At 39.0% G+C, this 19,582-nt stretch overlaps 1 protein-coding gene across 1 annotated transcript in view; it reads left to right on the forward strand.

Moving 5' to 3' along the window:
• Window positions 1-19,582, forward strand: part of LOC134754460 (dynein axonemal heavy chain 6) — a 123,526-nt gene that overhangs the window by 67,332 nt on the left and 36,612 nt on the right. Inside the window, exons 51-58 of the mRNA XM_063690794.1 lie at window positions 3,436-3,577; window positions 6,671-6,856; window positions 8,158-8,330; window positions 9,047-9,227; window positions 9,458-9,637; window positions 9,862-10,095; window positions 10,564-10,710; window positions 17,895-18,085. Of these exons, the coding sequence (XP_063546864.1) occupies window positions 3,436-3,577; window positions 6,671-6,856; window positions 8,158-8,330; window positions 9,047-9,227; window positions 9,458-9,637; window positions 9,862-10,095; window positions 10,564-10,710; window positions 17,895-18,085 (1,434 nt within the window). The remainder of the gene's footprint in view (window positions 1-3,435; window positions 3,578-6,670; window positions 6,857-8,157; window positions 8,331-9,046; window positions 9,228-9,457; window positions 9,638-9,861; window positions 10,096-10,563; window positions 10,711-17,894; window positions 18,086-19,582) is intronic.

The following is a 19,582-nucleotide window of genomic DNA, read 5'->3' on the forward strand; positions in this document are numbered from 1 at the left end:
CAGCAGGCTGTATCTCATGAACCGTGATAGCTAGACAGTTGAAACTTTTACAGATGATGTATTTATGTTGCCGCTATAACAACAAATAGATACTAGTCATGTACCGACTATTGATTTGGCCGACTTGCCGACTAATCGGCGCTCGGAGTGCCGAGACTAGTCGGCCAAATCCATAAATCATTATTTCTCTTTAAGTTAACATTCCGATGGTCAAGCAGCAGCTCCTTGCGTCGATTTTGCTTTTCGGGCGCAATTTTTGTACATTATTGTTTAATATTTTAAACAAAGGAAATGCATATTATGTGTATATTGTAATTTTATATTATGATATTAATATCTAAATCTAAATTATGATATTCCGGCAAAAAAATCCAAAAAATTTTTTTTCGTTTAAATGCAAACTTCATGCATGAAGCCATTTGCCATTTAGGCATTTTGAGCAAAATAAACTTTCCTTAAGAGAACCGCGTTTTGTGAGGTTGACATCTTAGTAGGTTTTGGCAATTTAATTAAAGAGGCCTCGAATAAAATAAATAAAAATAAAAATTTGCTATGTACTGTAATAAAAAGTTTGTAATTGTAACCAACCGCAAAACATAGTACGGACTGGACTGTGACGACTTACATACTTTTTTGATATTTCGACAATACCTAGGTTTGCCCTAGCTATTATGTATGAATTGACATAATCTCTTTTTTTGTCTTTGTTCATTTATTCAATTTATTTATTTTATATTATTTTTTCTTTTAATATTTTACGTCATAAATTATTGTGTTTGGGCCTACACACAAATAGACGTTACGACGACGTGCCGTGGCACGTTGCGGCGTCGTGTAACGTTGCGACGTCGTGACGTGCAAATCTACGTCGTGGAACGTAAAAAATCACGACACGGCGTCGTGCCGTGGCACGTTGCCGCAACGTGCGACGTCACGACGTCATGTCGCAGGCCGTCGATACATTGCCGTCGAATTTTGAAAAATATGCCGCAGTTGATCAAGAGCCATGGACCGCACCAGACTTGTCTTCATCCTGCTGCTATTAAGAAGTCGCCTAAAGAAGAGGCAGAAACACAGAAAATACTGGGTCCATCCATTTCTTTCTATCATGAATGATGGAAATCACTTTAAGAGAAAGCACAGTGCAGCGCAGGATTATAACGTTAGTTTTAACGTCACGACATCGTGACGTCGCACGTTGCGGCAACGTGCCACGGCACGACGCCGTGACGTGATTTTTTACGTTACACGCCGTAGATTTGCATGTCACGACGTCGCAATGTTACACGACGCCGCAACATGCCACGGCACGTCGTCGTAACGTCTAATTGTGTGTAGGCCCTCTGCTGTTGTTCTTTTTTTGTTGACGACCTTTTAGTGAAAGCATTTTATTTTATTATTTTGTGTAAAGTAAGCACTATGTATTTATCTTTAAGAAATAAATGAATCTGTCTATCTACCTACTCCGTACACATATATGTTATATAATAATATGGAAAAAATTATTCGTATACAACCATAAGGCCCACTTGCACCATTCCACTATCCCGGGCACATCCCGGGGTTAAACGGTTATACCTGAAGATACCATGGTTACCAGTACAATTTGACACTGGGTTAACTGTTTAACCGCTTAACTCCGGGTTAGTGGGATGGTGCAAGTAGGCCTAATAGATATAACGTATAATAATATTGATTTGAGTAAAATGAGTATTAAACATTTGAAAATATTTGCGATTTATTTCGTTTATGTCCTGTTTTTTCTGTAACTAATAATAGGCCGAATAATCGGCCATTTTGGCCGACTAGTCGCAGACTACAAATGTGGCCGGATAGTCTGCTTTCGCGACTAGTCGGTACATCCCTAAGAAATACTAAAAACAGAATAAAATAAATATTTAAGTGGGACTCCCATACAACAAACGTGACTTTTTTGCCGTTTTTTGCGTAATGGTACGGAACCCTTCGTGCGCGAGTCCGACTCGCACTTGGCCGGTTTTTTCGGCTAGCCCCCACCCGCCAACCATCCGGGAACTTCGTTCCAAAAATGTGGGCATAAAAGTTGCTTCAACATATAGGTTGCTAAATGTTAGAGAAAAATCTCCAAGGCCCAATTTGTGTGTCTGGCGAGGTGATTTACCTATTTAATTTGGTTAGTGAACTAGCATTTGAAAATGGCTTTTTATATATATTGGTAGACCACGTGTTACTAACCGTGTTTTTTTTACAAAACGCGAGTTCACAGTTCGGCATGAACTACTTACTACGGCTATCACCAGTTTGGCACTGACATATTCGCTAACCTGTGCGTAAATTACTTTTCCCCTCACTAGCTCGGCAAGCCGTCTTTTATCCTTTAAAACAAGCGGGTAAAAACGCATTTTATCCACTAGTGGAGAAAGTAATTTGACCTTTGGCTTTTGACAGGTAACAAAACTTAAAACGCTCATAATAATAATGGTTCGTTCGATATTAATTATCATTAAATAAATGGTTTGAGAATTTAATAAAAACTACCAAATTTAGCTTCATTTAATGATGTTAAGTCATAAACCTTAAAATTGCATAAGAAACATTTGTATTTCTTTATAATGATGCTGAATATAATTCTGAACGCACAAGTTGAGTCGATGCAATTTCAAAACGCATCGTCAGAAATCTCAACATTGTCAACAAAATTTTTACTTTAATTGATAATGATTATAATTAACCTGATGATGATTTTAACGTGTACAAATAAAGACTTTTTTTTTCGAGCTGTCTTTTGCATGTTGCACTTTCCTCGCTATAGTGAGGTGAAAAGTTTTGTGTTGCACACTGGTGCAAATTTATTTTACTTCTCGTGTGTTGAAACACTCGCTACGCTCAGGACTTTATTTTAGAAACACTCGCTTCGCTCGTGGTTCAACTATAGAATCCTTTCGCTTGCTCGTGTTTCAATTCCACACTCGCGGGTAAAATACAACTTTGCACCCTTGTATAACAAATAACTATTATATATATCTCGCTCGCGCTAATATGACAGTACGAGCGAGATTTATACGAAGTAAGTTACGCACACGCTAGCGAATATCAGCCTGATTCTAATTTTAATTAACGTCAAAAATGAGATCTCTATACGATATGGATTCGATCTGTCAATGTCAAAAGTGACGTTTCTTCAAACAAAAACGACACTTACAGATCCGATCCATATCGTATCGAGATCTAATTTTTGACATTAATTAAAATTAGAATCTCTTGTTGTTTGTAAGGCTACTAGTCCCTAAATATATTGATAGGTCATCAAACTCATAGGTAATTAATTAAAAACACACACCATGATATCGTGGGCCGCGTTACGTTTTGTGGAATGACCCCGCACCGTAATAATTAATGGCTCGCATTGCATGTAAATGATTATTAGGGCTTAATAAACGTGTATGATGGTTCCAGTTTGATCACTGTAATGGCGAACTCGTACACGATCCGCACGTGGAACTCGCAGGGACTGCCGCGCGACGCCATTTCCACCGAGAACGGCATCCTCATGACGCGCGCGGGTCGCTGGCCCCTCACCATCGACCCACAGGAACAGGTCGATATGTCGTCATCGTTCATTTACTGCTAACTTATACCGCCACTTTATTCGGTTTTCTAAATATACATATACCTAGTTAGCTCGAGAGATAATCGTACTTATCGAAAATCACGATTCGGCCTGGAATTACATACCTACCAGTACCTCGTCTATGCTATTGGTATTCTATCAGTAATATCCTAAAGCGCCGTCTACGATTCGTTTTTACCGGCCAGCTTCTCTAATTCAAGGAGAACCCCTAAAGCCCTGCCCATCCTGGAAAACATGGAAACGTTAAAAGTTGTCTGTGAGATGTGGGATTCCTATGAAGTAAATTTTTTTAATGCGCAGTATTAATATAAACCTTTAGCAGTGGGGGGACACTCCTCCTTTCAGGCAAATTCGGCTCCGTTCGGCTCAGCATTGCTCCGAGCAATTATTAGGGTTGGCACAACTTGACGTCCCTTTGCGTGCACGACCACAGATAAGATAATGACTTGAATTTTGGCAACCCTAAATAGCCGAAAGGGATAGTGTCATACATTAGAAAGGGACAGCATGATTCGACCCTGAATCGCTGTCAAACTTCGGGTTTGTAGGAAGTGTCCTTTCTGTACGGTAGTACTATTACTTATTCTGTGCCTTTAGGTAGGTACTCGACCGCGTGTAACGACACCATTGAATTTCCAAGTTAAAAGTAATAAATCTACACGTAGGACCTAAGCCAAGCGTGGCTCACTCCGCGATTTCGTCGCGTCGCTTCAAGTACATGCGGCCCACACCTATTTTGGTGTCTAGCCATAGTAGTTGCCCCGCACCGCTACGGAACGGACGCCTGCTCGCGCTTGCGCCACCTAGCGGTTATATCTGTCGTAATAGACGCGTTTTGTTAGAGAGTGAACCTTCTGTACCAAGTCATCATCATCATCCTCATCATCATGTCAGCCGATAGACGTCCACTGCTGGACATAGGCCTCCCCCAAGGCTCGCCACTCCGACCGATCCTGTGCCGCTCGCATCCACCGAATTCCCGCGACCTTCACCAGGTCGTCGCTCCACCTCATTGGAGGCCTACCGGCAGTTCGTCTTCCGGTACGCGGACGCCACTCCAGAACCTTCCGGCCCCACCGGCCATCAGTTCTGCGAGCAATGTGCCCCGCCCACTGCCACTTAAGGTTTGCTTATTCTGCGAGATATGTCGGTGACCCTAGTTCTACTGCGGATATAATCATTTCTGATTCTATCACGCAGAGAAACCCCGAGCATAGCTCTCTCCATTGCCCTTTGCGTGACCTTGAGCCTTCTTATGAGGCCCATCGTTAGCGCCCACGTCTCAGATCCGTATGTCATCACTGGCAACACACACTGGTTAAAGACTTTTGACTGAAGACACTGCGGCAATTTGGACGAAAAGATACTGTGGAGCTTCCCGAACGCTGCCCAACCGAGTCGGATTCGATGAGTGACCTCTTTCATGAAGTTGGACCTACCTAACTGGACTGTTTGTCCCAGGTATACATAATCGTCAACAACTTCGAGCGCAGAGCCTCCGATTAATACGGGAGTTGGCACAACATGGACGTTAGACATGAACTTCGTCTTGTCCATGTTCATTTTCAGACCAACTCGTTCAGATACTCTGCTGAGATCAGCGAGCATCGCACTGAGGTCCTCCATGGTCTCAGCCATGACTATGACTACGATATCATCGGCAAACCGAAGGTGAGTGATGTACTCGCCATTTACATTGATGCCTCGTCCTTTCCAGTCCAGAACCTTGAAGGCATCCTCCAATGCAGCGGTGAACAACTTTGGGGAGATTACATCTCCTTGTCTGACTCCCCGCTGCAATAGAATAGGCTTCGAGCTCTGGCCCTGTAGTCGGACGGACATGGTGGCGTTTTCGTAAAAATGACATACGGATCTGAGACGTGGGCGCTAACGATGGGCCTCATAAGAAGGCTCAAGGTCACGCAAAGGGCAATGGAGAGAGCTATGCTCGGGGTTTCTCTGCGTGATAGAATCTGATTCTATCACGCAGAGAAACCCCGAGCATAGCTCTCTCCATTGCCCTTTGCGTGACCTTGAGCCTTCTTATGAGGCCCATCGTTAGCGCCCACGTCTCAGATCCGTATGTCATCACTGGCAACACACACTGGTTAAAGACTTTTGACTGAAGACACTGCGGCAATTTGGACGAAAAGATACTGTGGAGCTTCCCGAACGCTGCCCAACCGAGTCGGATTCGATGAGTGACCTCTTTCATGAAGTTGGACCTACCTAACTGGACTGTTTGTCCCAGGTATACATAATCGTCAACAACTTCGAGCGCAGAGCCTCCGATTAATACGGGAGTTGGCACAACATGGACGTTAGACATGAACTTCGTCTTGTCCATGTTCATTTTCAGACCAACTCGTTCAGATACTCTGCTGAGATCAGCGAGCATCGCACTGAGGTCCTCCATGGTCTCAGCCATGACTATGACTACGATATCATCGGCAAACCGAAGGTGAGTGATGTACTCGCCATTTACATTGATGCCTCGTCCTTTCCAGTCCAGAACCTTGAAGGCATCCTCCAATGCAGCGGTGAACAACTTTGGGGAGATTACATCTCCTTGTCTGACTCCCCGCTGCAATAGAATAGGCTTCGAGCTCTGGCCCTGTAGTCGGACGGACATGGTGGCGTTTTCGTAAAAACACTTCAGCACTTCGATATACCGGTAGTCAATTTGGCACCTTTGGAGAGACTGCAGCACAGCCCAAGTCTCGATCGAATCGAAGGCTTTCTCGTAGTCCACAAATACATGGCAAAGGGGGAGGTTATACTCCTCAGTCTTCTGTATAACCTGCCGCAACGCATGTATGTGGTCTACGTACTGTACCAAGTACTATTATTTATTCTGTGCCTAAGCTTCGTTTTCTCCGAAACTAATTTTCGTTTACATGATCAAATCGGTTGCTCTTAAGTTATTTTATCATTGGATTGGCCTATGTTTGATCCGTATTAAACGCGACATCCTGTATAATTTATTTTATCGAATAATATTATACAGGATGTCGCGCTTTAAGTCCATCCATGGGATCCACATAACATAATTATCAACAGGCAAATAGGTGGATTAAGAACATGGAACGTGATAATGGTCTACAAATAATGAAACTGAACGACCCAGCGTACCTCCGAATTATGGAGAACTGCATCCGCCTGGGTTGGCCTATGCTGATTGAGGACCTGGGCGAGACGCTCGAAGCCACGCTCACGCCCGTCTTGCTCAAACAGACCTTTTTACAGGCAAGTAACTGCTTCAAACAACGCTTTCTACTGTTATTTATTACTTAAGTATTGTACTTTCTATAGCCTACCTGTAACTTTACTAATGCCAGGCCTACAACCCTTTGACCGCCGTTGTCCTGTATACAAGACAACGATAAAACGATAAACTGGGGGCGCCGTCTTGTATACAGTATACAAGGCACAAATTCAACCGCTTAATAATATGAAAAAGTAACAATTGTAATTTATTTAATACTCTTGTTTTTTCATACATTTGCATTTAAATAAGCTACATAAATCGATTCTTTTATAATAAAATTTGCTCCAAAATGTAAGTTTCGTTGTGTTCCTCGTCGCCGTTGTCTTGTATAGAAGACGGTTGCTATAGAGATGGGAAAAACGTTAACTCGAGATGTGAATTTTATGCAGCTTAATTTCGAGCTTTGTGCCTCAATTTTTGTGTTTTTTGGCCCATGATTATTCTAATTAGTTCGCGGTTTGTTTAGTCATTATTTTTACAGGTCCTTAAATACTGTTAGACTGTTACGTTACGAGTTAACTTTTAAATAAACGAAAGATAGTTTATTTGATAAAAATTCTTACGATGTCCTTGCATTGTGATAATGATGTACAGTTGTGTGCAATATAGGTAATAGCAGTCAATAAGTAAATGAAAATTAGGGGTAAACTATAACTTTGGATCAATTATATTGTATCTTTAAAAAAAACCGTAACCGTAACCATCTTAAATAATACTGTAAGTAAAAAGAAATCATGAAAACCGGCTTTTTCACTAACTCATGGAAATTCTTATAAAAATGTAAAACCCTACGAAAAACATACTTTACTATATTGTAACTGTACTATATTGCAATTTAGTATTTTGCCTATTATTTCCAACCAAAGCTTAACATTTAAACCCATGTCATACAGAAAAAAGGCCATGATAAACCAAGTAGTCGGACAAAAATCTACAACAAAGTCCAAATGATGGAATGATGCACTCCGAGACGAAGATAGTCTTATAAAAGTTTTTTTTAGTCGCTCGAAGGTCCATGTTGAGGTTTCGTCCTCAGTTATTTTTAATTTGGATTTTTATAACTAGATATTGTTAGTATCCATAGGTTTTCATATATGTTGCACACATGCCGGAAGACATCTCAGTTATTTTTAATTTGGATTTATAATTAGATATTGTCAGTATCCATAGGTTTTCATATATGTTGCACACATGCCGGAAGACTTCTCAGTTATTTTTAATTTGGATTTATAATTAGATATTGTCAGTATCCATACGTTTTCATATATGTTGCACACAGGCCGGAAGACTTCTCATACATTTGGGTGACAGTGACATAGAATACGACACCAATTTCCGTTTGTACATGACGACCAAACTCGCCAACCCACACTATATGCCCGAAATATGTATTCAAGTGACGCTAGTCAACTTTACAGTTACTCTGTCTGGATTGGAGGATCAGCTCTTGGCGTTAGTGACTTTTATTATATTTGTTACTCCCCTTTAATACAGCTCCAAGGTATAATTTTAACCTTGCACTGAAGCGGCTTCGAACTTTAAGTCGGATCTTGATATTCTTGATTTATTTTAATTACCTCATCTATCTCAATGCTGCTCGCTCACACCAAAATGTAAGTGAACGTAAGATGTAATGCGAGTAATCAAATTCAGATTTAAAAACTTCGGATTCCGCTCCGGTACGCCGTAGCAACATTAGAGCTTTACCCGCTTTGGCGAAATTACTTCGTAGATGTGAAAGTTCTTGATATGTATTATTGTGTAATTTTGTTGTAATTTACTGTTATGATATGATATACATATATGCTATTTAAAAAAGTTTCATGTGCATGTATTCTGTTATCTTCCTCCGATGATGCTTTTAATTCGTTTGGCTAACTCAATAAGCATATAAGTAACCACTTTAACAGTCAATTATAGACTTTATTAAAAATATCTGGGAGACCGAGCTTTGTTCGGAAAACATATAAAAACTCAAAAGTGCGCGTTTTCCCAGAGATAAGACCTAGGTAAATAGATTTTTCGCCCCCAAAAACGACAAATTTCATCGAAATCGTTAGAGCCGTTTCCGAGATCCCCTAAATATTGTATAAACAATATATACCTAATAATGCGTTATTTTTATGATGAACTTCATATGTAATGTGTAAAAGGGTTTTGTAAACTAGTGATGTGGTGAGACTAGAGCGGCCAGACTTAGAGTTGTTGCGCACAGAGCTAATAGTCCGCATCAATACCGACAAGGGAACCCTGCTCGAGATAGAAGACAAGATACTGAAGCTGCTCTACGCCTCCTCAGGGAACATTCTCGACGACGAGGAACTTATCGAAACACTCAACGAGAGTAAGGTGGGTGTGCTACGTTAATTATGTTAAAATTTAACTTGTTTAACAACATTTATAGGGTTATAATCCGAGGAATCGGAGCCTAGCTTTGCTCGTACGCTCGGCGTGCGGAGCGGGTGGGAGGGAGCGCTTGCTGAGTTCCAAATCTCTCGTAAATTCGTATGAGTCGCAGTTGGAGTTAATTTATTTAGTAAGCTAGGTATAAAACCTTCACATATACATGATCATAACAGGAAACGTCGGAAATCATAAACGCCAGGCTGGAAGAAACCGAAGCCACTGAGATCAGCATTTCTGCCGCGAGAGAGAAATATAGACCCGTGGCGACTCGGGGTGCTGTTTTGTATTTTGCCGTGGCACAGCTGGCCGACATCGACCCCATGTATCAATTCTCCTTGAAGTATTTCAATCAGGTAAAATTATTTAAGTATCTACTGCATATTTAGCTAAACAATAAACATATCTAATTATACCAAATGTGTCGCTTAACTTCAAACTCGGGTAAATCCGTTGACCGTTCGACCCTCTCAACGAATATCTACCTTATTACCCTTTCTTAATACCAAAATCGCATAATCTGACAGATTGATCCGAGTTCGAAGTTATAATACAATAAACGCATTTTATATAAACGCAGGTTTTCAATCAAGTAATAGAAAGAAGCGAAAAAAGTGACGTGCTTGAGACGCGGCTACAAATCCTTTACCGCGAAATTACCTTAAACGTCTACCAAAACATATCTCGAGGACTGTTCGAGAGGCACAAACTCGTGTTCAGCTTCCTACTCAACACGGCCATATACCTTAATGCTGGCTTGATTCGTCATGATCAATGGAACTTCATTCTGAGAGGTGCAGCTGGTACTTCAGTGGTAAGCCTGAGTTTAGTTAATATCTGATTTGATCAGTAGGTCAATACAATCAGCAGTACCCGTACCAGTCACTGACAGTGTAAAAATTTACATATACGCTAACGGCTACGCACCGTCTACGTAATTTACTTTCTATACATCTCGCTCGCACTAATATGCGAGTACGAGCGAGATGCATAGAAAGTACCTAACTTACATTCTCGATAGCGTTTATGTCAGTGCCAAACTGGTGGTAGCCACACAGGTCTTTATCAGATATCTAACGAATACTTAGATTACATCAGGGGCCCTAGCAGTGTTTAAAAATGTGGAGATAGTAAACTAATTTGGACCTTCATATAGTACTGGGCCATAATTGCTCAGCTGCAAGACACGCGTACTTAAAACTTAGATTCTAATTTTATAACTTCCCTAAAAGTTTTATCAGAAAATACTCGATAGATATATTTAGTCAATGTTCTCTTTTAGGTTCCACCAAAAAAGCCATTAATCGAATCAATGACCGAACAAATATGGTTACAAGCTAATCACTTGAATGAGATGGACCCTAGTTTTCAAGGAATCGTAGAAGACTGTCTTAAGAAGATCCATATCAAAATAGGATCTTTTGAAGTGGTAATTTATTAAGCATCAATTGCACCATCACACAAACTCGGGGTTAACCGGTTAAAGCGTTAACCCAGTGTCCAATTGTATTGGTAACCATGGTAACTCCAGGTTTAACCGGTTAAGCCCGGGTTAGTGGGATGGTGCAAGTGGCCCTAAGTAACTTAATTATAAGTATTGTGCTACGGTTAGAATACCTAAAACAGAAGCCTATTATTGTCTTCGGTTACCGCGATAGTTACTCATGAAATAAAACTATGAAAACGGAATTTATCGCATATATTAAATTAATAATATATCCCGACGTTTCGAACCCTTTACAGCGTTCGTGGTCAACGGGTGACTGAGAAAAAGCTACAAAGTGCAAAAATACCTACATACAAAAATAATGAACCATCATAAACTATAAACTTTAAGGCTGGTTGTAGGTACATGCAAAATCGGTTCATAAGGCTAGTTATACAATACAACTATTTTCAAGTAAATATAAAAATATATACACGATAAAGATACGCCGGCTCCAACCCTACACCTCTGACCCGAGATTTAATTCCCTCCTAAATTGTAGGAGGGTATCAAACTCTGCAGGACACATCTTTTCAAAACATATTACTCAGAATGTCCAACATCATCCAACACAAATGTCTCACAGTCTATGTCTCGCTTGCTCCTTTATCAGATGGACTACCGAATCCCAAGCTGGTGGTAGAGAAAAGCCATCTTACCTATTAAATGTTTAGATATTTCTTAATCTCTATAGCCTCGCGCAGCATTCTCGGTATGTATCGCTTCTCCTTGGCAAGAACCGGAGGCTTATCAAACTTTATTCAGTGATTGGCTTTATCCATGAGTTCCATGACATGCTCACAGACTGCAGACCTCAGACCTCAGTCACCCGTTGACCACGAACGCTAACGCTGTAAAGGGTTCGAAACGTCGGGTTGTACCTATTATACCTATAAATTCAACATACGCGATATAATCCGTTTCCATAGTTTTATTTCAGAAGCCTATTGTTGACATATGACTCGGTCATAAAAAAGACCGATCGAACTAATAGGATTCTATCTAATCTCAGAGGGCGGAATTGCTCATGGCAAAAATCAAACGTTAATAGTTGGAACGTTGAATTTTATCGACTTTTTCAGCTATCGATAAGTTCAGTCACCTTAAAAAATTCCGGAAATGTGGATTATTAATTTTTTCCATGGAATGTTGCAACAAACGAGAAATATTATCAATTCTAGATAAAAACTATTATCGTTCTTTACCTCTTTAAACTCAGGTGACTGTGTTTTGCTCGTTATGTGAGTTTCAACGCATTATTTTTTAGTTGCTTTAAGTGAACCTTACATTTAGAGCAGTATATTGTCGAGTTGTTTTCGTTGTAAGTAAGACAAGGATACTTCTTTATCAATTTGTTAATTGTTTTTCTTTTTGGATTAACCATTTTTTACAAACGTGAATTAGTTGCAAAGAGACTAATGGTAGAAATGACAGTTAACTGCCATGCAATTTACTTTTAATCTAATCAAAGAGGTCAAATGGTCAACTAGCTAATCAAAGAGGTTAATGTTAAGACGATAGTCGCTGATGTGTCCTTGAGCGTCTCAGCGTCTCTGTACCCGCACCCCGCTCACTGCGATCGTACGTGAATACCACAACGAGGTTCAAAGAATAAGCTACAGCCCAGAGGCGCGCGGTTGGCACTATACTCGCATTTGTGTATCTTTTGCAGATATTTTGTCGTTTGAGTATGAGTAGATCATGCGTTTAGTGGAGGTCGTAAATTATAATAAAAATATATTCCCTTATGCATTATACTTAGCAAGCCTAAATTTGATAATTTGTGTTTTATCTGTTTCTTACAAATAAATACGTAAGTCAATTCGACTGAATAAATTTATAGCTAGAGCTTGGTATGTAAAATTAAGGCGTACAGTGTGTTTATTTTATAGTAATTTTTTATCAGTAATAAATAAATATAAATAATGCCATTAATAGTTAACTTATAAAATTAAGTACCTACTACCTAGTCTACCTACATATAAAATTTTGGGAACTAGTGTTAAACTAGTATTATTTTTCGTAAGTTCGAAGTTTTATCAAACATTACGTGGGAATATCATTCGTGGGAAATTTATATTACAAGCGCGCCACAACCAAATCAGCGCTCTGCAGTTTTTTAGTTTTTGGCCACAATAACTCCGATATAGTGGTTAACGGCTATGTATGATGAACCCCCGTGGACGTCAGCTGCCGCTCCGTTGGTGGTTTGAGGAATGGCAGCCAGCGAAAAAAACAAAAAAAAAATATGATACTTTGTCAGATGATAGTTTAGATGCTAATGTGAATAAAAAAATCGTCAGCCGGTTGTATCTCGGTGGAAGGTCAGCTGGTCACATGAACATGTAAAAAAAATCTTTTCAGTCATCGCATCCCATTTCATTATACTTTGTCAGATGGTAGTTTAGAATTTAGATGATATTGTTAATAAAACAAATCGTCGGCCGGTTCTATCGCGGTGGAAAGACCGTCAGCTCTTAAAACATTATTGTTAGTTTAAAAATAATTTTAATTGATTTAGCCGTTAAGTAGAAATAACCAAAGTTAGCCGCAAAATGGCCCGTTGTATTATTTTTATTACGGTGAAACTATAAATTTCAAGAAAAATATTAAATGTTACAATTGTTGAACAATAAATAAAGATTCATAGCTATTTTTTTTTCATAATTTTTTTGTTTACCCATTTAAAAGAAATACGCTCTAGACCGTAACAGTAAGTAAGTATATAGTTTCTGAATTAAAGAGGTATTATTTACCCTTATAATAATTTACCACCTCCACGAAATGCAAGGTCTATTCGTATCTGAACAAGAAAACATTTGTAAAATACGAACTAACTATTACATTATAGCATAGGTACTCGTATTATCGTTGCGTTGGTAATAGTGATGGGCAGCGGTAACATTCCCGCTACCAGTAAGTTTCCATTTGGGAATGTTACTAGTAAGTTACCAATGTTACCAGTAACATTCCCAAAAGCCGGTAACATACGAAACTGATGATAGTGATGACTTATATGAGATAAAATAAGGTTCAAAACTTATTTTTTTAGTACAACTTACTCAAAAATATGTCCTATAGTTCTTAATTCGCTGGCATAAGAGCTATGGGATCAATTTTATAAATTTGGTATACAGATAGTGAGCACCGGGGAAGGACATAGAATACTTTTGTATCCCAGAACTCACCCCTTAAGGGGATGGAAAGGGGAGTTGACACTTGTATGGGGAATCAATAACCGCTGAACCGATTTGGTAGCAGTGGTTGATTTAGTTTGGTATGGAGATAATTTGGGTCCTGGGGAAGGACATAGGATAGATATTCGCGGGCTTGGTTTCCGCAACTCGACGTCTTACTATTGCGCTTATTTTGCGTGAGGGACATAGGATAGGTTTTACCCTAGAAATCAACCCTAAAGGGGGTGAAAAGGGGAGTGGAAATTTGTATGGAACCCAATAAAACCGATTTAGATGAAATTTGATATGTAGATAGTCTTAATTGTTTGGGAGGGTGTAGAGTAGTTTTTATTCCCGAAGTCATCCTGTTCTCTTCTCCACTCTTCTAACACTCACTCAAAGTGCCGCTGGTAATGTGTGATGGAGGCAGCTCAAGACCTGGAACACCTGGAGTGCTCCTGGGTGCAACGGGTCAGGAGTAACAATCGCTCAACGTGCTGCTGGTAGTATATGATGGATAAAGCTCAAGACAATGTGGAGTGCTACTGGGAGCAAAGGGTCAGGGGTAACAATCGCTCAACGTGACGCTGGTAGTGTATTATGGGAAAAGCTCAAGACCTGGAACACCGTGAGTGCTGCTGGGTACAAAAGGTCAGGGGTAACACTCGCTCAACGTGTCGTTGGTAGTGTATGATGGAGATAGCTCAAGACCTGGAACACCTGGAGTGCTGGTGGATGTACCTGATGAGGGTAAAACTCCTTTAATCTGAAGTTGGTAGAGTATGCTGTAGGCAGGTTAAGTTCTCCAAGACCTGGAACACCTGGAGGTCTGCCAGATGAAGCAGGCGTCTGACCAGAGCTACCACACGCTTAACGTGCAGTAGATACTGTTTGCTGTAATCAGGTTGAATTTTCCAAGACGTAGAACACCTGGAGGTGACTTCCCATGGGCACTCGGTGCCTGCAAGACTTTGGTGACCAAGTTTCTGCTGGAGACGCTGCTGATCTCCCACCAGGGGGCTACCACAAGCTGAATGTTCAGCGGGTAAAATTTAGGTAGTAAAAAGGGGTGGAAGTTTGTATGGGGAAACAATAAATCTAGCTGATTGTTTAAAAATAAGCTACCCAAATTACTAATTCCACGCAGACGAAGTCGCGGGCAAAAGCTAGTATTTTATATATAAACTACTACTACTACTCTAATTTCAAATTTGATTAATTAATATAAAATCTAAATTCCAACAACTCAAAAATGATGTTTGTCACTTGGAACGTTATACAAAACTAGCTTTTGCCCGCGGCTTCGCCCGCGTGATTTAAGAATCTATGTCGTTTTGTCTAATGTACAGGGTGCGGGAGAGGCAGGGGAAGGAGAAAATATGGTTTTATAACTACTTACAAAAGATGGTTTATATGGTATATGGTTCGTAGGTAGAATACATATATATGTACTTACGATGTTTTGCATTTTACTTAGAATGGAAACCTAAACTTATAAGAAGCAAACAGACAACCACCTTCTTGTAGCACCTTGAATGTACTCACTACGGATGCAGGAAGTTTCCCGATGACGTACTCCTTCCGCCCCGTCCGTCCCGCCGCGCCGCCCGCACTCGCCTAGGTACCGATTGACGACGATCGAGATGGCACCAAATCAAATATAAAATTTAATAAGTTTAACGCGGGTCTCCATACCTCAAAACCAAAATTAGAACCCTTATAGGATCACGTGTGGCTGTCTGTCGGTCCGTCTGTTACAACCGATTTGCTCCGAAACTACTGGACCGTTTGAATTGCAATTTGGCACAAATACGAGTACTTTCAAGAATTTTCATGAGCACATTATTCAATTTCAAAATCGATGCGATTTTCGTAATTAACGTCCCAAAAAACCATAAAAACGACACCCATATTGATATTTAGACATTTCAACCCCATTGCACCCCAACAGGGGAGATGATTTTTCACGTCCGTCACGTTGGATTTTAAAATCGTTCTTGTTTTCCTAATTAGCAACCCGATAAACCAATACCCATGTTGATTTTCAGACTTTGTCACCACATTTCCCCCTATTAGGGGGGAATTTGCAAAAAAACCTGTAACACGTGTTTATTCATTTATCGTTAGGAATACTCCTGTAAAGTTTCGAATATAATAGTCTAACTAATCTTGTTTCCCCATACAAACTTTGAACCCCCATTTAACCCCCTTGGGGGGTGAATTTTGAAAAATAATTTCTTAGGACACCCCTAGACCTTATAAGAAACCTACGTGCCAAATTTGGAATCTCTAGAACCAGCGGTTTGGGTTGTGTGTTGATATGTCAGTCAGGCAGTCAGTCAGTCAGTCAGTCAGTTTCTTCTTTTATATATTTAGATGTTGATTGGTTTATTCTAATAATTAAACTGATTTATACACATATTTTCTTTTACTTTATTTCCAGTCTTCACTTTTAATCATTATTTCCAGATAGTAATGTTCCCAGTAACTTTGGAAAAATACCTGGTAATATTGGGAATGTTACCGGTAACATTGGGAATTTACTCTCTCAGAGATTCCTTAACTGTTTTATGACTGTAAATAATAGCATTATTATTTTATTAAGTATTTAACACGAAAAAAGCATATACAATTCTAATATTTTTTTCAAAGTTACTCAATGTTACCGATCTGGGTAATGTTACTGGTAGCATTACCGGGAATATTCCCACTTTTGAGTAAGTTACTGGTAACGACCCATCACTAGTTGGTAAGTAGTACGTTTGATTTTTTCCTTTCGCCTTAATTTATAGTTTCGCCAAAAAAAATACGACAGGCCGTTTTGGCCTTTTTACTAAACGGTTTAATCAATTGTAAGGGTCATGATTTATAAATAGTTTATATTTGGATTATGCCTACTTTCATTTATGATTAGCTTATAAAAGAATATCAATTGACTCTTACTTGTCACTGTTCGTTTTCATCAACAACCACCACCAATCAATTGGAGATTACCCAATCTCCCAACACAATTAAAAAAAATTAAACTTAAAAATGAATAAATAAATATCTATATACAACGTAAATTGATAGCTTATATTTATTAATTAATTATTATTTTGTTAGGAATCGAACTTTATTCAAAACGTAAAAATGGCAATATGTCCGCACATGTTAGAAAACTTTTATTTTTATATTTCAAATGAAGCTTTCTCAAACATAAGTGGAAATATTGTCATTATTTTCGTTATAATAAGCTGCGAAACACCGTGTTAGGCGCGCTAAAGCGCGTCAGAATCAAATCAACTTTCTGCAGTTATTTAGTCTTTGGCCACAATAACTCCAATTTTATTGCACTTGGGCTCAGCACAAGCATACAGAGTACAAGGAAGGCACGGAGCGACGAGCGACACAGCCTCCTCGTCTCAAAGCTAGCACACGACTGCCAGCCACGCTTTTTTCGAGCTACATACGCACGAAATGTAGAATAATATTCGATTTCTTTAAAAAAATATTATTTTTTAACATTATGAAACGTTGCATTTGTAGTGCCTGTTATAACATTTATTTTAGGTTAAAAATAACTTAATACGAATAAACCATTTAGGAGATATAAGCAAAGTTAATCGCAAAACGACCTGTCGTAATGTTCCTTTTATGGAGAAACTATAAGTCATAGGGAAGAAGTCAAACGTTAGGAATGTTGTACATAAAATGGAGATTAATATATATTTTTTTCATATTTTTTTGTTGAACCGTTAAGCAGATATATACTCTAGAAAGTAAGAGTTTACGGCCAACAATAGCGACTAGCGCCTTTAAGTCAGAAATGTAAAAGGTGATAGGACTTATCGATAGCTGAAAAAGTCGATATAATTCAACGTTCCAACTCTATTAAAGTTTGATTTTTGCCATGAGCAATTCCGCCCTCTGCAGTAATCATAAACATAATCCTAATTATTAATTAAACAGGACATACACGTAGATAGAAGCAATAAGCGGCCTCCAATCAAAAACTGGAATGAGATATTGGAGCCCTTTGAAAAGCTGATGATAATTAAATGTCTCAAAGAAGAAAAACTAGTGTTCGCGATTGCTCAATACGTCAGCATTAGCCTTGGAAAAGTGTTCATAGAGAGTCCCACCGTACAACTATCTACTCTGTAAGTAAACAAAAACTGCTTATTTTTGTGACAGGTACCCTTGGAGATGGCTGCGTGACCGTATCTCCCATTATTTTGTGTTACACGAAGGTACGTTGATCAATTGATCAATAAAATACTTAATGAAAACATAAAGTACGTATTAGACCCCATTAGTCCCATTACTTATACTTAAACCATACCCTGATACCATCAACGGCAAATAGCATTTTGTGCAACAGGTACATAATAGGGGTTCATAAAATTCAAGGGCCGATGTTACAAAACGAAAAGAAGTTCAGTAAACTCAGACCCGAGAATTTTAACACCTAATTATGTACTGTTGCACACAATATTTCTTCTAAGACAGCAGCAATAAACACCTAAATTATACATAAAATCAAAGTAAAAATTGTTTGTAGATATTTGCCTAGAAGTCAGAATTTAAATAAAGTAATTGTGTGGTTTTATGGAACAACGATGCAAGTGAACCTTTTTTCAGATTGTAGGCCTACAAGTAGTTTAGTATGAAAAACTTAAATTCGCTGTATTTTTTTAACTATTGTATCTGAACCTAATAAACTAATTACAGACCTAGATATACCTTATCCTATTGTAAGTACAAAATTTCAGAGCAATCTAGCTAGTCGTTTTAAAATGAGAGCGTAACCACGTTTGTATGGGAAGGTGAAATTCGGCCAAGCTTGCCGGGGGACTGGACTAAGTCGAAACCTGAGTTCTTATCAAGACATGAGTCTTCTGTAAAGACTTGAGTCCTTTAATAGTTATTTGTTTTACAAGGTTGCAAAGTTGTTGTTTAACCGCTCGTGCTAATATTAATACCTAGTTAAATCTTGAGCGTTGTGAGGGTTTCAAGGCACGAGGGTTAAACAAATTTTGCCACCGAGTGACACACAAAATTTTTCACCACACCAACGCGAGGAAAATACCAACTGTAAAATATCAAACAAAATGAAACCAAATGAAAGTTATTAAAAAGTTGGAAAATTAAATAGCTTTAAAAAAAGTACTGTTCACTAAACCCTCTAATTTATTACTACGGTGAGCTAATTAGAAAATTTACGGGTATCAAAGTTGTTGACACCCGAAAACCTATAGCTCTCTGGTATTACTCGTTATGACAAGGGTCAATCCACGGTGACTCGCGTTACTTCATAGTCACTATACGTAAGGATCTTGTCGTATATTTCACATCTACTGCTGTCTATATTGAAATCTTGGTAATAATATGTCAGAGAACATCAGTGTGAATAATAATTCAAAGTTCTTCACCTCCAACAAATTATTACTCGAAAAAAGTGGAAAATAACTCGGTGACTCGCGTTACCTGAAATGGACACGGGGTTTTTCATCTTATAAGTTTCTTTATGGGTAGTAATTAAATGATCAGCCATTTTTTAAATCGATCTGCAAAAAATAGCCATTAGGTAAATCATTTGGGCAGCATACAAATATGTTGCCGGCAATAAATAAAAATCTAGCTGCAACTCTTGTTCA

This window comes from Cydia strobilella, chromosome Z, assembly GCF_947568885.1.
Source record: "Cydia strobilella chromosome Z, ilCydStro3.1, whole genome shotgun sequence".
Classification (NCBI taxonomy): domain Eukaryota; kingdom Metazoa; phylum Arthropoda; class Insecta; order Lepidoptera; family Tortricidae; genus Cydia; species Cydia strobilella.